Source organism: Macaca nemestrina, chromosome 8 (genome assembly GCF_043159975.1).
Source record: "Macaca nemestrina isolate mMacNem1 chromosome 8, mMacNem.hap1, whole genome shotgun sequence".
NCBI lineage: Eukaryota > Metazoa > Chordata > Mammalia > Primates > Cercopithecidae > Macaca > Macaca nemestrina.
In genome coordinates this window covers 94,702,547-94,719,073 of record NC_092132.1, presented here as the reverse complement: position 1 = coordinate 94,719,073, position 16,527 = coordinate 94,702,547, and the positions used below count along the sequence as shown (strand labels likewise).

General features: G+C 33.8%; 1 protein-coding gene, 1 long non-coding RNA gene and 1 pseudogene across 23 annotated transcripts in view; 1 reads left to right on the top strand and 2 right to left on the bottom strand.

The window, feature by feature from the left end:
* The window catches only part of LOC139355850 (uncharacterized), a 36,154-nt gene extending 35,696 nt beyond the window's left edge, over positions 1-458 (bottom strand). Inside the window, exon 1 of the long non-coding RNA XR_011607041.1 lies at positions 343-458. This is a non-coding gene — a long non-coding RNA (uncharacterized lncRNA). The remainder of the gene's footprint in view (positions 1-342) is intronic.
* LOC105495692 (syntrophin gamma 1) overlaps positions 1-16,527 on the top strand; it is an 893,014-nt gene that overhangs the window by 847,347 nt on the left and 29,140 nt on the right. For all 22 annotated transcript variants that reach the window (XM_071068281.1, XM_071068276.1, XM_071068279.1 and 19 more), the window contains one exon: positions 366-476. In XM_071068281.1, coding sequence (XP_070924382.1) covers positions 366-476 — 111 coding nt within the window. Of the gene's footprint in view, positions 1-365; positions 477-16,527 lie in introns of those variants that run through there.
* Positions 10,614-10,929, bottom strand: LOC139355845 (cytochrome c-like; annotated as a pseudogene).

The following is a 16,527-nucleotide window of genomic DNA, read 5'->3' as shown; positions in this document are numbered from 1 at the left end:
TTAACAAAGATAAGGTTATTAGTTGAACTTCAAGATAAAGCTCCAGAATGATCAATTCAAAATCACCTTGTCACTTCTATTGAAAAGGACTCCATGAAACATACAGTTCTTATTGACCATGCACGTAAGACAGGAATTTATTTTTATGTATTTTCGCAATAATTATTTCATGGAAAAAATATTTCTAAAAATTAAATGATAATATTGAATCACAAATGTTAACATTTTTAAATTTAATTTTAAAATATTGGGACATAGTATTAACTTTGTATGATTAACTTTTACCATTTAAAAAAGAACAGTTTCTTCATTTGAAAGCAGATATTAATTCCATTGACTTACATTGTTTCTTTTTTTCCCTTTAGGCTATCCTTTGGAGGTATAAGTTCTCTCAGCTTAAAGGTTCTTCAGATGATGGCAAGAGCAAAATCAAATTTTTGTTTCAGAATCCAGATACTAAACAGATTGAAGCAAAGGTAAACCCAAGAAATTCATCATATAACCCCTCTAAACCACATTAATGTCATTAAGGAACAAAGAGGGGAAACCTTTGGGGAATCACAAGAGCAAAAACACACATTCTCTGCTCATCTTGAAATATCCCTCATGTCCAGAAGAATAAACTTACTTTAAGATTTTATTGGCAAATTTTCACTTAAAGGCAGCACTTAAAATAAATTACACAAAACTAATTGCATTTCTTAGTTTTAATTCCTTATGAACTGCATTTGTGTCAAACTAAAATAACATCCTGGGAACTAAAGCAGTCCTTTGGTGATTTCATTCTAAATAATAATTAAAAATACTTTGTAAAAATCTGACTTCATATTTACATAATTTTATATATTTACATTTTATTTATATATATATATTTTATACATTCATAAATCTGCCTTTTTATTATCTTAATATAAAATTGACAATAACAATGTTTGCATTAGAATGAATTATAAATGCATTATCTCAGATGGGGAAAAGGATAAATAACAAATACAAAATGAAAAATTATATCTATGAACATGAAAGCTCAATATAATTTTTCAACTATGAATTAAAATTACCATGTTTCTATTATACCCCTTTACTTATTAAATTCAGGGATAAGGAGCCTTAGCCTGACATTCAGAACCTTCCCAGGAATGTCCCTTGATGATATTATAGGCAAAGTCTCCTGTAACACTGCTCTCCTTCTTTTAACAAGGTGACTCATTGTAGCCTTATGTATCTTCTGCTTTTCTCTTAACTGTTTTCCTTAACTTTTTGTCTGAGTATCTCTGGAGATGTCCCATTCTTGTCTCTTACTTGTCTTTGGACTTGTCTTTTCTGCCTCTTCCTAGCTCACAGGTTATGTAATGTGGGAACTGTATCGTTTCTACAGCGAGCTCCCTTGCCACTGCATGCATTGATGTTTCCAGGGGGTGGCCTCACTTTGTCTCCCATCAGTTTAGACAAATGCTTTGATAACTTCTTCCACTCCCTTTACTTTACATGCCTCATAAATTTTTAACTTAGAATTCTAACACAACCTCTTCCCTGAATATAGACCTATCTCTGCACCGGCCCTTTCTCCACTTCTCGCTACTACTCCTCTTCTCCCACCTCAGCTACCACTGATCAATCATTTACTTTGTGCCAACCATTTATTCCGATAATATCAAAGAATGCATTACTCTTGTCAAAAATGTTTTACTTTTAGCTCTTTGTATATTTCTTAATCTTTCAAAGCCCAGCCAAATTTTAATACTGGTGAAAGATGTTAATATTGTCAGTTCTGTATTATTCTGGCATTTATTCTGATGGGGAACCTCAACCACCAGCTGCTGACAGCAGCATAGTATTCAGTTACTTACCCCAACACTTTTTAATGAGTCAACAAACCCTTTGCAAAGGAACAAGAGTGATAAATGTAATTTAATGGCTACTAACTATGGTATTTAGATGTTAATTTAGTGTAGCATGTATTATACGTGCAATTAATTATACTGACAAGTTTACTAGAAATTACCTATCAGCTGATAAGTATTATTCATTCTTGTAATTTTTGTGTTTTAAAGTTTTCTCTCATATGTAATTCATTAAGAGGTAGTGTAAGAAAAGATATTTGGTTGAGTGAAATTCTCAAATTGATAGGAAGTAATTATAGAATAGAGAAAAAGTAGTCTTAAAAATAATGAGATTATGACATTTGGTGAGTTGTTGAAATTCTTTAAAGTCAGCATCTCTCTTTATAAAATAAAAGAAAATAATATCTCCATGGGTAATACTGAAAATATCCAGTAAAATATGACGACTATTTAAACAACAAATAATGCTAGCCAATCAGAATGTTGGCCAGACCTACATAAATGTTTAGCCGTACTTGTGCATATCACCTGAACATTACCTCTGCTGACATAAAATTGTGTAAGAACTGAAAGCAGGGCTTTTGCTAACTATTGTATAATCTCTATAACCACGACTTGTGAGCAGTAAGCTAACATACCATCACAGGAGCAAAGCAATTGTAGTGTGGATGTTCTTGTGTGGACGTAAGCTTTTATTTCTCTGGGATAAATGCCCAGAAGTGCAAATTGCACCATAGAATAGAAAATGTTTGTTTAGTTTTAAATAAAATTCCAAATTATATTCTATAGTGGCTACAGAATATAGATAACATTTTATATTCTACCAATAATTATAAAAGATCCCGTTTCTCTACATCCCTGCTAGGTTGGGGTATTTTCACTTAAAATTTTGGTTCTGCTCATCATAGTCTTCATTTACATTTCCCTCAAGTCTGATAGTGATGAACAACTTTTTATATGCCTATTAGCTAGCTATATATGTTATATCCTCTTTGTTAAGGAGATTTCCTGTTTCTTGCCCATGTTCTGACAATATTGTTATATTATTATTTTTTTGGTGCCTTCTCTCTATTTTTCTGTTAACTCTGCTAGAGGCTTTTCAAAGAACCACAGTAATTTTTACTGATTTTTATATTGTGGTCTGTAATCCATTCAATGAATTCTGCTCTTTTAATATTTGCCTATTTTTTAGTTGCTTTGACTTTTATATTGCTCTTATTTTTAAATTTTTTGAGGTAATATTTTAGATTTCTGATTTGAAATGTCCTTTCTAATATAGGATTTAGTTCTATAATTTCCTTGTTAACACTGCATTTGCTGCATCCCCAAAATTCTGACATCTTGTGTTTCTATTTTCATCAGTTCAATATGTTTTTATTTCCTTTAAGTCTTTCGATTTGACAAATGGATTTTTTTCCTTTCCTTTTTTAAATAGACTTTAGGTTTTCAGAGCAGTTTTAAGTTCACAGCAAAGTTGCATGTAGGATACAAAGATTTCCTGTATACCACCTGTCCCAACACAAGCACAGCCCCCTCTGTAGTCAACATCCCCCCCTAGAGTGGCACATTAGTTATAGCTGATAAATTTACCGTGACACATCATTATCACCCAGAATCCATGGTTTACATTAGAGTTCACTCTTGGTGTTGCGTATGTTATGGGCTTTGATATGTATAGTGGCAGGTATCTGCCATTATAGTATCATAGTCATTTCACTACCCTAAACATCTTTAGTGCTCTTCCTATTCACTCCTACCTTCCCCCAACCCCAAGAAACCACTCATTTTTCAAACTTGTCTCCATAGTTTTGCTTTTTTCAAAATGTCATATAGTTGTATCATACAATAGTTACCTTTTTCACATTGACTTATTTTACTTAGTGATATGACTTTAAGTTTCCTCCATGTCTTTTCATGACTTAATAACTGATTTCTTTTTAATACGGAACAATATTCAATTTTCTGGCTGTATAACAGTTCATTGATCCATTCACTTGCAGACAGACGTCTTTGTTGCTTCCATGTTTCATAAATTATAAACAAAACTGTTCTAAACATCCATATTCAGGTTTTGAGTGGACATAAGTTTTCAACTTCTTTGGGTAATATCATAGAGTGTTATTTCTAGATCATACTGCAAAAGAGTGTTTAGTTTTTTTAAAACTGCCAAATTGTCTTCCAAAGTAATTGTAGAACTTTCCATCTCCATCACCTGTGCATGAAAGTTGCTTTTGCTCCACAATCTCACCAGTATCTGTTGTTGTCCATGTTCTGGATTTGGACCATTCTAATACGCATGTAGTGGTATCTTATTATTGTTTTAATTTGTATTTACCTGATGATATACAATGGGGGGCATATCTTCATATGCTTATTTTCATCTGTATATATATTTTTGGTAAGATGTCTGTTAAGGTTTCTGGCCCATTTTTAATTGGAATTTTTGTTTTGATATCATTGAGTTAACAGTTCTTTGCATATTTTCATTAGCATCTTTTACCTCATATGTTGTCTGCAAATATTTTTGTCCAATCTGCAGTTTGTCTTTTCACTCTCTTGAGAATGTCTTTCATAGAGCAGAAAGTTTTAATTTTAATAAGGTCCAGTTTATCAATCATTTCTTTTGTGGATCATGCCTTTGGCATAGAATCTAAAAAGTCATGGACAAAGCGAAGGTCATCTGGACTTTGTACTGTGTTATCATCTGGAAGTTTTTATATTACTGTGTTTTACAATTGGAGCTGTGTTCCATTTGGAATTAATTTTTGTGAAGGGTGTACGATTTCTGTCTAAGTTCTTTCTGTTTTTTGCATTGCATGTGGATGTCCAATTTTTCCAGCATCATTTGTTGAAAAGGCTATATTTTCTCCATTGTAATTTTGCTCCTTAGTCAAAAATTAGTTGACTATATTTATGTGGGTCTATTTCTAGGCTTTCTATTCTGTTCCATTGATCTATATGTCTGTTTCTTTCCCAAAATCACGCTGTCTTTATGACTGTAGCTTAGAGTATGTCTTCAAGTTTGATAGTATTAATCCTTCAACTTCCATCCTGTTTTTCAATATTGTGTTGGCTATTCTGGGTCTTTTGCCTCTCTCTATATGTTTTAGAATCAATTTGTCAGTATCCAAAATTACTTGCTGGAATTTTGATTGTAATTTTATTTAATCTATAGCTCCAGTTTGGAATAACTGACATCCAGACAATATTGAGTCTTCCTGTCCATGAACATGAAGTATATTCCATTTATTTAGCTCTTCTTTGATTTATCAGAGCCTGATAGTTTTCCTCTTATAGATTTTTTGTTTATTTAGTTAGTTTTATATTAACTTACCTGACATGTGATCGAGGATATCTTTCCTTTTTTTATAATATTAGTAGAAAATTTTGGATTTCCCACCCTTAAGTATGATATCAGCTCTTGGTTTAGTAGGTAATTGTTATCAAGTTGAGGATGTTCCCCATCTATTCCTAGTTCACTGAGAGTTTTTATCATGCATGAGTGTCAGATGAGTTTTCTAGATCTATTGATATGTCATGTGATTTTTCTTCTTTAGCCTGTTGTTTTGATGTAATACATTAATTGAATTTCAAATTTTGTGAAAGCCTTGCAAATAAACTATAATAGTGGATGCTTCCATTTCTCCTTGAAATTCTATCAGTATTGCCTTACATATTTACATGTTCTTTCATGAGGTGTAAACATGCTAAGGATCGTTATGTCTTTTTGGATAATTTATTTACCATTGTCTAATGTCTCTCCTTTTCCCTAAACCTTTCCTTATTGAAGTCTGCTCCATCTGGAATCAATAAAAACTACTACTGCTTTCTTTAGGTTAGTGTTAGTATGGTACATCTTTCTCCATTCATTCACTTTTAATCCGTGTATGCCTTTAACATTGAAAGAGGATTTCTTGCAGATAACATATCATTTGGTCTTATTTCTTCATCCATAATGTGCTTTTAATAAGCACATTTAAGACCTCTGATGTTAAACATAGTTTTTGATACAGTTGGATGAATATCTACAATATTTCTTATCCTTCTGAATTTATTGCCCTTGTTCTTTGTTCTTATTTTAGTCTTCCATGTTTCACAGATTTTGTAGTTTTAACATTTAACATAATTCCATTCTCTCTCCTTATTAGCACAACAGTAATATATATTTTTACTTTATTAGTGGAAGCGCTACACCTTGTAAAATCTGTTTACAACTAAACCAAGTCTGCCTTCAAAATAACACTACACTGATTCACAGGTTGTGTATTTTATAATAACAAAATCCTCCTAATTCCTGCCTCTCCTTCCTTCTATTATTGCTGTTACTCATTTTGCTTATACATAATACTATAGAATCTAATACATTGTTATTATTTTGAATAAACTGTTATGTGTTAGATAAATACTATTTCATTCGTTTCTTTTTTATTAGAATCTGCATTTTCTGCATACATTACTTATTTGTTCTTGCATGTGGTCTATTTTATCTATTAAAGCTTGAGGCATATTAATCATAGTTATTTCAAATGCCTGTTCTAATAAATCCTATGTTCCTGCCATATCTGCACCAGGTTGTGATGCATGCCCTATCTCTGTAAACTGTGATGTCTTTTTTCCTTGTATTGTGGTTTGCAATGTTTTCTTTTTTAAATTGTTTTTATTATAATTTAAGTTCTGGGATACATGTGCAGAACATGAAGGTTTGTTACATAGGTATACACGTGCCATGGTGGTTTCCTGCATCCATCAACTTGTCATCTAAATTAGGTATTCCTTCTAATACTATCCCTCCCCTGCCCCGCCCCCCCCACCTCCTGACAGGCCCTGGTGTGTGATGTCCCCTCCCTGTGTCCATGCGTTCTCATTGTTCAGCTCCTACTTATGAATGAGAACATGTGGTGTTTGATTTTCTGTTCTTGTGTTACTTTGCTGAGAATGATGGTTTCCAGCTTCATCCATGTACATGAGGACATGAACTTATCCTTTTTTATGGCTGCATAGTATTCCATGGTGTATATGTGCCACATTTTCTTTATCCTGTCTATCATTGATGGACATTTGGGTTAGTTCCAAGTCTTTGCTATTGTGAACAGTGCCACAATAAACATACGTGTGCATGTGTCTTTATAGTAGAATGATTTATAACCCTTTGGGTATATACTCAGTAATGGGATTGCTGGGTGAAATGTATTTCTGGTTCTAGATCATTTAGGAATCACCACACTCTCTTCCACAATAGTTGAACTAATTTACACTCTCGCCAACAGTGTAAAAGCGTTCTCCACATTCTCTCCAGGATGTGTTGTTTCCTGACTTTTTAGTGATTGCCATTGTAACTAGCGTGAGATGGTATCTCATTGTGGTTTTGATTTGCATTTCTCTAATGAGCAGTGATGATGAGCATTTTTTCATATGTCTGTTGGCTGCATAAATGTCTTCTTTTGGGAAGTGTCTGTTCATATACTTCACCAACTTTTTGATGGAGTTGTTTGTTTTTTTATTGTAAATTTGTTTAAGTTTTTTGTAGATTCTGGATATTAGTCCCTTGCCAGATGGATAGATTGCAAAATTTTTCTACCATTCTGTAGGTGGCCTGTTCACTCTGATGATAGGCTTTTTTGCTGTGCAGAAGCTCTTCAGTTTAATAAGATCCCATTTGTCAATTTTAGCTTTTGTTGTCATTGCTTTTTGTATTTTGGTAATGAAGTCTTTGCTCATTCCTATGTCCTGAATGGTATTTCCTAAGTTTTCTTCTAGGGTTTTTATAGTTTTAGGTCTTTATTTAAATCTTTAACCCATCTTGAGTTATTTTTTGTATAAGGTGTAAAGAAGGGGTCCAGTTTCAGTGTTCTGCATAAGGCTAGCCAGTTTTGCCAACACTATTTATTAAATAGGGAATCCTTTCCCCATTGCTTACTGTTACCAGGTTTGTGAAAGATCAGATGATTGTAGATGTGTGCTGTTATTTCTGAGGCCTCTGTTCTGTTCCATTGGTCTATATATCTGTTTTGGTACTAGTACCATGTTGGTTTGGTTACTGTAGCCTTGTAGTATAGTTTGAAGTAAGGTAGCATGATGCCTCCAGCTTTGTTCTTTTTCCTTAGGATTGTCCTAACTATGTGGGGATTTTTTCGGTTCAATATGAAGTTTAAAGTAGGTTTTTTTTTGTTTTGTTTTTTTTCCAATTCTGTGAAGAAAGTCAATGGTAGCTGGACGGGGATAGCATTGAATCTATAAATTACTTGGGGCATTATGGTCATTTTCATGATGTTTATTTTTCCTATCCATTAGCATGGAATGTTTTTCCATGTGTTTGTGTCCTCTCTGATTTCCTTGAGCAGTGATTTGTAGTTCTCCTTGAAGCGGTCCTTCACATCCCTTGTAAGTTGTATTCCTAGGTATTTTATTCACTTTGAAGCAATTGTGAATGGGAGTTCACTCATGATTTGGCTCTCTGTTTATCTATTATTTCTTATAAGAATCCTTGTGATATTTGTACATTGATTTTTATCCTGAGACTTTGCTGAATTGCTTCTCAGCTTAAGGAGATTTGGGGCTGAGACAATGGGGTTTTCTAAATATACAATCATGTCATCTGCAAACAGAGACAATTTGACTTATTATCTTCCTATTTGAATACCATTTATTTCTTTCTTTTGCCTGATTGCCTGGTCAGAACTTCCAATACTATATTGAATAGGAGTGGAGCGAGAGGGCATCCTTGTCTTGTGCTGGGTTTTAAAGGGAATGCTTTTTGTTTTTTGCCCATTCAGTATGATATTGGTTGTGGACTTGTCATAAATAGCGCTTATTATTTTGAGATATGTTCCATCACTACCTAGTTTATTGAGAGTTTTTTAGCATGAAAGGGTGGTGAATTTTGTCAAAGGCCTTTTCTGCATCTATTGCAATAATCATGATCAACAAAATGGATAGACCTCTAGCCAGACTAATAAAGAAGTAAAGAGAAGAATCAAATAGACACAATAAAAAATGATAAAGGTGATATTACCACTGATCCCACAGAAATACAAACTACCATCAGAGAATACTATAAACACCTCAGCACAAATAAACTAGAGAATCTAGAAGAGATGGATAAATTCCTGGACACATACACCCTCCCAAGTCTAAACCAGGAAGAAGTCGAATCCCGAATAGATCAGTAACAAGTTCTGAAATTGAGGCAGCTATTAATAGCCTACCAACCAAAAAATGTACAGGATCAGATGGATTCACAGCCGAATGCTACCAGAGGTACAAAGGGGAGCTAGTACCATTCCCTCTGAAACTATTCCAAACAATAGAAAAAGAGGGAATCCTCCCTAACTCATTTTATGAGTCAAGCATCATCATGATATGAAAACCTGGCAGAGACACAACAAAAAAGAAAATTTCAGGCCAATATCCCTGATGAACATTGATGGGAAAATCCTCAATAAAATACTGGCAAACTGAATCAGCAGCACATTCAAAAGCTTATCTGCCATGATCAAGATGGTTTCATCCCTGGGATGCAAGACTGGTTCAACATATGCAAATCAATAAATGTAATCCATCACATAAACAGAACCAATGCAATGTTTTCTTAATAGTCAGGCATAGTGTACTGAGTAAAAGGTACTGTTACAAACATACCTTCAGTAATGTTGTGTTAAGATGGGAAAGGGCATGTTCTACAGCTTGTGAGTAGGTCTCAGTCTTGTAGCTGGCCTGTGCCTCTGAACTGTGGCTTCAGATGTGCTGCTCAGCCACCTTCACTTAGGTGAGACAGGATGGTTGGAGGAGGTTGAAGTGGGGTATTTCCCTTCTCCAAGGTGAGTTAGCCTCTCATAAAATACCAGCAGGTTAGGCTGGTTTCTCCTGAGGGCAGACCTTGCTAAGAAGAACAGAGTGCCTTAGCTTTTGTTTATTTCATGATCTATGGTTTTCTTTTTAATTATCTTGTCTTATTATCACACATAGTTTTAAAATTTGTGTGTAGCTCCTCTACTTTAAGCACCATTCGAATCACAAATACACAGCAGTTCTACAGTTTTATGTTCCTGAATGCTGTTTAAAGACCATCCTAAATTACAACTTAGATTGACTTAGATTGTAAAGAATTCAAGAGTGAAGTTTAACTTGCTACTATTTTTAAAGCATGTGACTTTACAGATCAATGAAATGTGAGGAGTGTTAAATAATCTTTGATATTACACATAATCCACACTAAAATGCTTTTAAATAAGTAAAAGGAACCATTTTAAATACAAGGAATTCTAATTAGATGGGCATACTTAAGGCCAAAAATATGAAGTAGACATTGCTACCTTATTTATCTTTAAACCTTGCCTTTAAGAGGCAAATGGATACAAAACACAAGTGAATCTTGCTTGGTTCAGAGACAGTGAAGGAATTTCCCCCATATTTAAATATATTCACATAACCAGTTATATAAATCTAAATATAAAACCAATCTCCAGTAAGTTTTAAGATGCACTCACAGTCTTTGTGAAAAGTTGAACATTACTAATGAAGTCTAACATATATTTAGAAGGAGTGAACAGCAATAGAATTTACTGAATTGGAATAACTACTAAAATTCAAAAACTGAACATATTCATTTAACCACAAGCCAGTCTTAGTTTTAAATCAGGACTGCCCAACAAAATATTCTGTTGGTCATTCATGATCTGAATTCTGGTGTATGAGATCTCTTAAAGTACGGTAGACATAAAAAACTCATGGGAAATTTCTGTTTTGAATTAATGGGGCAGTGGCCAACTATTACTCATTAGTAGCATTTTTGAGATAAGCTATCAAGTCTGCCCTTTCTACCTTCTTCTTAATGCCGGCAAAGATCACTTTTGTTCCAGGGATGTACTTCTTGGAATTTCTCCAAATACTTCATTAGTGTGTCCTCTCCCCAAGTGATGCCTTTGTTCTTATTGGCATTTGTGTAAGAGAATCCAACAGCCTGACCCATCTTCTGCCCAAAGATACCATGGGAATTAGGCCCAGTCTTGTGCTTGCCTCCTTTTTCCGTGGTGCGGCACGGGACGCACTTCTGAACAAAAATCTTGCTTTTCTCAACATCACCCATATTTAATTCTCTTTTTAGTCTCTGGCATAATGAAGGTTTCCTTTCTGAAGCCAGACATCACACTCTATTGCCTTAGCTATTTTTAAATGTTTTCCCTTCCCCCTACCAGCAGCATATGGGACTTTTCTCCAAAATCCAATATGAGAATCTGGTCAAGGTTCTAGAGGTAAAAATTACAAAAGTGTGGAGACACTGATGACTGTGTTCCCCTAGAGTTCTTATGTCTCAGCCTTGTCCATACTGAGCCTCCAGCAAGTCATCAATAATAATTCAGGTTTCTCCACTTCAGCACCGGTTTCTGCAGAGGTTTTTACTCAGTGATTTCTGTTCCAACAATCCGTGATTCTTGTAATATGACTGTCTGTCCTTCCAATTTGGATGACAGTGGTTTTCCCCCGTAGAGATGAGGAGAGTTCTTGATTTTTCAGTTCCTTTGGCTTTTTACTTGTTGCTAGGATGGGGTAGCAACTTCTAGGTTCTTACACATTGAACTGGAAACCTGAAGCTCCTGATACTTGGAGTTTTAGAAAGGGAGTGTTTAGTTTCTAAGTATTCAGGGATTTATCTTTCTGGAGTTGATTTTTAGTCTGATTCCAGAGAACATACTCTATATGATTTCATTTTTTTCATACTCTATATCATATACTACATAATTTTGGTAAGGAAATTGAGGAAGACACAAATATATGGAAAGAACCCAGAATTGCATAGATTCTCTTCTGGCATCTCTATTGTTTTATTGGTTGATGTGTCTATTTTTATTAGTATTATATTGTTTTAATTCCTAGCTTTGAAATACAGTTTGAAGTCAGGTAGTGTGGTGTCTCCAGCTTCACTCTTTTGGCTCAAGATTGCCTTTATTGTGTGTGTGAGTGTGTGTGTGTGTGCACATGCATGTGCTTTTAAGAGAAAACTGTGAAAGATAATTCTGTGTTTGGGGATTGGAAAAATTAATGTTGTTAAAATGTCTGTATTACCCCCAAAAGATTAATAGAGTCATTAAATTTTTTACCAAAATTTCAATTTTACTTTTTTAGAGATAAGCTCTAAAATTAATACAGAAACACACACACACACACACACACACACACACACACACACACACAGAGAGAGAGAGAGAGAGAGAGAGAGAGACAAATAACCAGGGCAATCTTGAGCCAAAAGAATAAAGCTGGAGATACCATATAACCTGACTTCAAACTGTATTACATAGGTATGGGAATTAAAACAGCAGAATACTGATAAAAAATAGAGAAACTGACCAATGAAACAAAACAGAGAGGCCAGAAAAGAACCTGTGTGATTATGATCAATTGATTTTTACAATGGCCCCAGGAATACAAAATGGGAAAAGAACAATCTCCAATAACAGGGTGACAAGAAAATGGAATTTTCATGTTGAGGAAAATGAAATTGGGTTCTTATCTAACACCATATATAAAAACAACTCAGAACAGATTATATGACTTTGATCTGGGCAATGATTTTTTAGATTTGCCTCCACAAGCTCAGGCAACAACAGCAACAACAATAAAAAATAAGCAAACAGGATTATATCAAACTCTAAAACTTCCGCATAGCAAAGGAAATGAACAGAGTGACGAGGCGACTTATACCATGGGAGAAATATTTGTAAGCTGTACATGTGATAAGGGGTTAGTAATCAAAATATATAAGGAACTAAAACAACTTCAAAGGACAAAACAAACAACCCATTAAAAATGGGCAAAGGACTCATTTTGAGACATTTCTCAAAAGAAGACATAATAATGGCCAACATTTATATACATGTGAATCTATGAAGCAATGCTTAACATCAATAATCCTTAGGAAAATTAGAAACTCAATGAGATATCACCTCATATCTATCAAATGACTATTATTAAAATGGTGAAAGATAAGTGTTGGCAAAAGTGTAGAGAAAAGGGAACCCCTGTATACTGTTGGTGGCAATGTAAATTTATACAAGCCGTGTTGAAAACTGTGAAGAGCTTTCTCTAAAAACTGAAAATAGAGCCACCACTCTGTGTAGGGCCAGAAATTCCATTTCTGAGTATATATGCAAATGATTTGAAATAAGTATATTGAAGAGATATCTGCAATTCCATGTTAATTGCTGCTACACTCACAATAGTCAGCACATCAACTGATAAATGGATAAAGAAAATATGGTATATTTGTACATAACGGAATAATATTCAACCTTAAAAAAGAAGGACATTATGTCATAGAAGAATCTGGGGGTCATTATGCTAAATAAAGTCAGTCAGACACAGAAAGACAAATACTGCATGTTCCCACTTATATGTAGAATCTAAACCATGGAACTCTCAGAAGAGAAGTAGTATTTACAAAGACTGGAGAATAGGGGGAATGGAGAGATTTTGGTCAAAAGGTACAATGTTTTGTTAGACTAGAGTAAGAAATGATCAGTATTTGAGGGGAAAAAATGCCCAAGCTTATTGCTAGGCCTTTGCAGACATGAGTGGGTATAGGGCCACTGCTTTTCTGTAGTATTTGGCTAAAGAATATCAATTATTGTGTAACAGTTTCTGTCTTGATAGATTACTCCTCTCAGGTCATGTGGCTAGAACGAATAGGCATCTCTTGGGTTTATTGGTCTGCATCCACTGGTATTTCTGGGTTTCCAGCCTCTCCACTGTCTTATTTGGGGGATATGACACAAAGAGGCAAACCCAGAGAACTCATCATTATGTGTTGTGAGGGTCCCGGGGTCTCTAGGTTCTCCGTCTGCCTGCCTCTCCTCTCTCTTTCAGGGTGTCCTTACATTTATTTTATTTATGTTGTCCAAGGTTTGTGATGATACTTAGGAAGAGGAATAGGGAAAAGTACGTCTATTCTATCTCCAACATAGTACTATGTTTATTTTTAAACTGTTAATGCCATTTTTTAAAAGAAAAAAATATTTGACTTACTTGTATTACTCTGATTGTTAATTTCTCAACCTTCATAACCCAAATGAATAGTGACAAAAAATATTTTAAAAGTTGACAATGGAAGTATAATTATGATGTGGCTCTTGGTGTAACTGCTGGGTAGTCTGGAGGGAGAATTCTTAACATGTAGAGACATTGTTATGTAGGCTTATTTTGTAAAATAATGTTTTCTACAATGCAACGCCTAGATTTCACCTTATTTTTACACAAATATGACTTAAATAAGAGTCGATTTTATATGAGTAAACAATACTGAGGAATTTACATGGCTTAAGATAATTTAATCCAATTTAATTTTTAAACGGTTATTTCAAACCTCAAATGTTAAATAGAAAATACCTGTAAATTGCTACTAGATTATGAGTTGCAGTAGATTCTGTTGAAAGAGAGATTGGAAACCCAGGACAGTTTGTTCCGGTGGAGGCCACTGTCTGCATAACAAGAAGTTGGTTGTCTCCACCACCCTTACCCCATTAGATACCGTCCAATAGAACATTTTTCATCCTGAAAATATTAAGCAACATTCATTAATCAAAGTCAAATTTTCTATTTCTTGCTCTTTATCAGAATTTAGATAGGTAAGCAAATAAGTAACTGTGAGTGATGTCTAAAAGTACTGTTACTAAGATGGTTTCTTAGAGTATTTCAAAATTTTATGTGACTTATGATGGAAATTCTTTTTTGCTTTGCTTACTGCTGATTTGGGAATAATAATTGAAGGCTATCATTTTCACTTAATTTTATATAGCTTAATAGCTATTTGCATGTAAAACTTTCATCAGAACATATTATAAATGGAATGTTTGAGTATTTAAGACTTCATTATGAGACCAGACTTGTTTTAGAGGGATTTAAGATTATACTTTACACGTATTTCTACAGAAAACAAAACTTTATTTCGGAGTAGAAACAAATAGTATTTACCACTTTGTCTTCATGTGTCCCCATCTCAAATATATTGATGGCAAGAGAATATACCTATTTATTAACAATGCCAAAACTGGTTGAAGTTGTTTACAGAAGCTTATTGGGAGATTTTACTTATCTGCTGCCCACATGTCCTCCCATGAATCCAAGAATTCCAACAGTATGACAAGTAATTTGCAAATCTTTGAAAAATTATAGGATATAACATATTTAATAAAGTGCTGCATTTTAAAACCACCATCTGGATATGATATATTTTTGAAGTTATTAATGTCAATAAAAGACCATAACCCAAAAGAAATAAATTATTAATAAGTGAAGAGATTCTGTTTCATCAAAGTTAAAAAGAAAAGGTGAGCCAAGGTGTGAAATATGGGTCTGAAAATGTGGTTAAATGTGGAGGCTGTTACAATGTTTCCTTCCTTTTGAAAATCATCTAAGCAGTGGTGAAAATGGTTCAGAATGGACTTAGAACTTACCATATGTGATAATAGGGAAATATTTTCAATAAAACATGCATTAATTTAACAATTCATGTACAAATACCCAGGCAAATACATACTAACCAGGGCTTATTTAACAAGAAAAAAATGGTTTCTTTGGGGAACATTATTGCTTGAGCTGCCATATGTATTATAACATTAAACATTCCAAATAGTGCTTAATTCCTTGTTTGTGAGAAAGCATCGGAAATACTGAAGAAAGTTGTGTGGGTTTACATAGGAATTGAGAGAACTTTGCTTTATCTTTTTACTGTTGTTGTTATTGATATATATAAGACTAATGTCTTAATAAAAAAGCCTTTTATACTTTCTTCCTCTTTTAGCAAAAATTCATAAATTCTTACTTCATTACTCAAAAAGCTTAATGAATTTCCCATCTGTTTTCCAAAGCCTCATTAAATTTCTCAGAGCTTCCCTAGTGCAACAGGGGAGTGGTTCTCAACTGAAGCCTTGAGCAGTAATATAGGTTTTTTTTTTTTTTTTGACAAGTTACAAAAGCTTATTTTATTGCTACTGAAAACTTAAAAGTTGTTTCTATATATGATATTCATATAGACACTAATACATCTAGGATTACTGATATATTCTCACAGTTGTTTATAATTAAATATTCTGAGTCAAAATATTTTTATTTACTACCTCTAATATTATATGTTCATATATATGCATTTTTTCTTCAATTATAATTGGACTTAACGTGGTGAGATAATCCCCTGATTTCAAAACCTGCTGTGTTCTACATGCATTAATGTAGCTTTATTCATTGAATTTCATGATAATTCCCCTTATGGAAATAATGTTAAAATATTTCCTAAACTAGTGTACACAGCATATTCATCTAAGGTACTGAGTTTGAGATCTGAAAGTCATGGTAGTGCATTTTGTACAGTACATAAGAGAAGGGAAAAGAAATTTGCTTCTCTATTTAATGGAACAGTGCAGAACTTGGGAAGATTTTTAAATAGAGTTGATCTTCGGAGTCTTTTTTTCCCCAAACATCTCCTTGCCCCAAGTTACCACCATCTCAGGTACTACAACATCATAAGAGAAATTTTCAAATATATTAAGTATTAGTGAAATTCAAGTCAGAAATTGAGGATTGACTCCCATTAATACTACTTTCTGGCTAGTCTCTATAAATCTTCATTTTCTCATTGTAAATTGTGCATTAAAGCACCTACCTTAAAGGGTTACTCTAGAGGGGAAAAAAA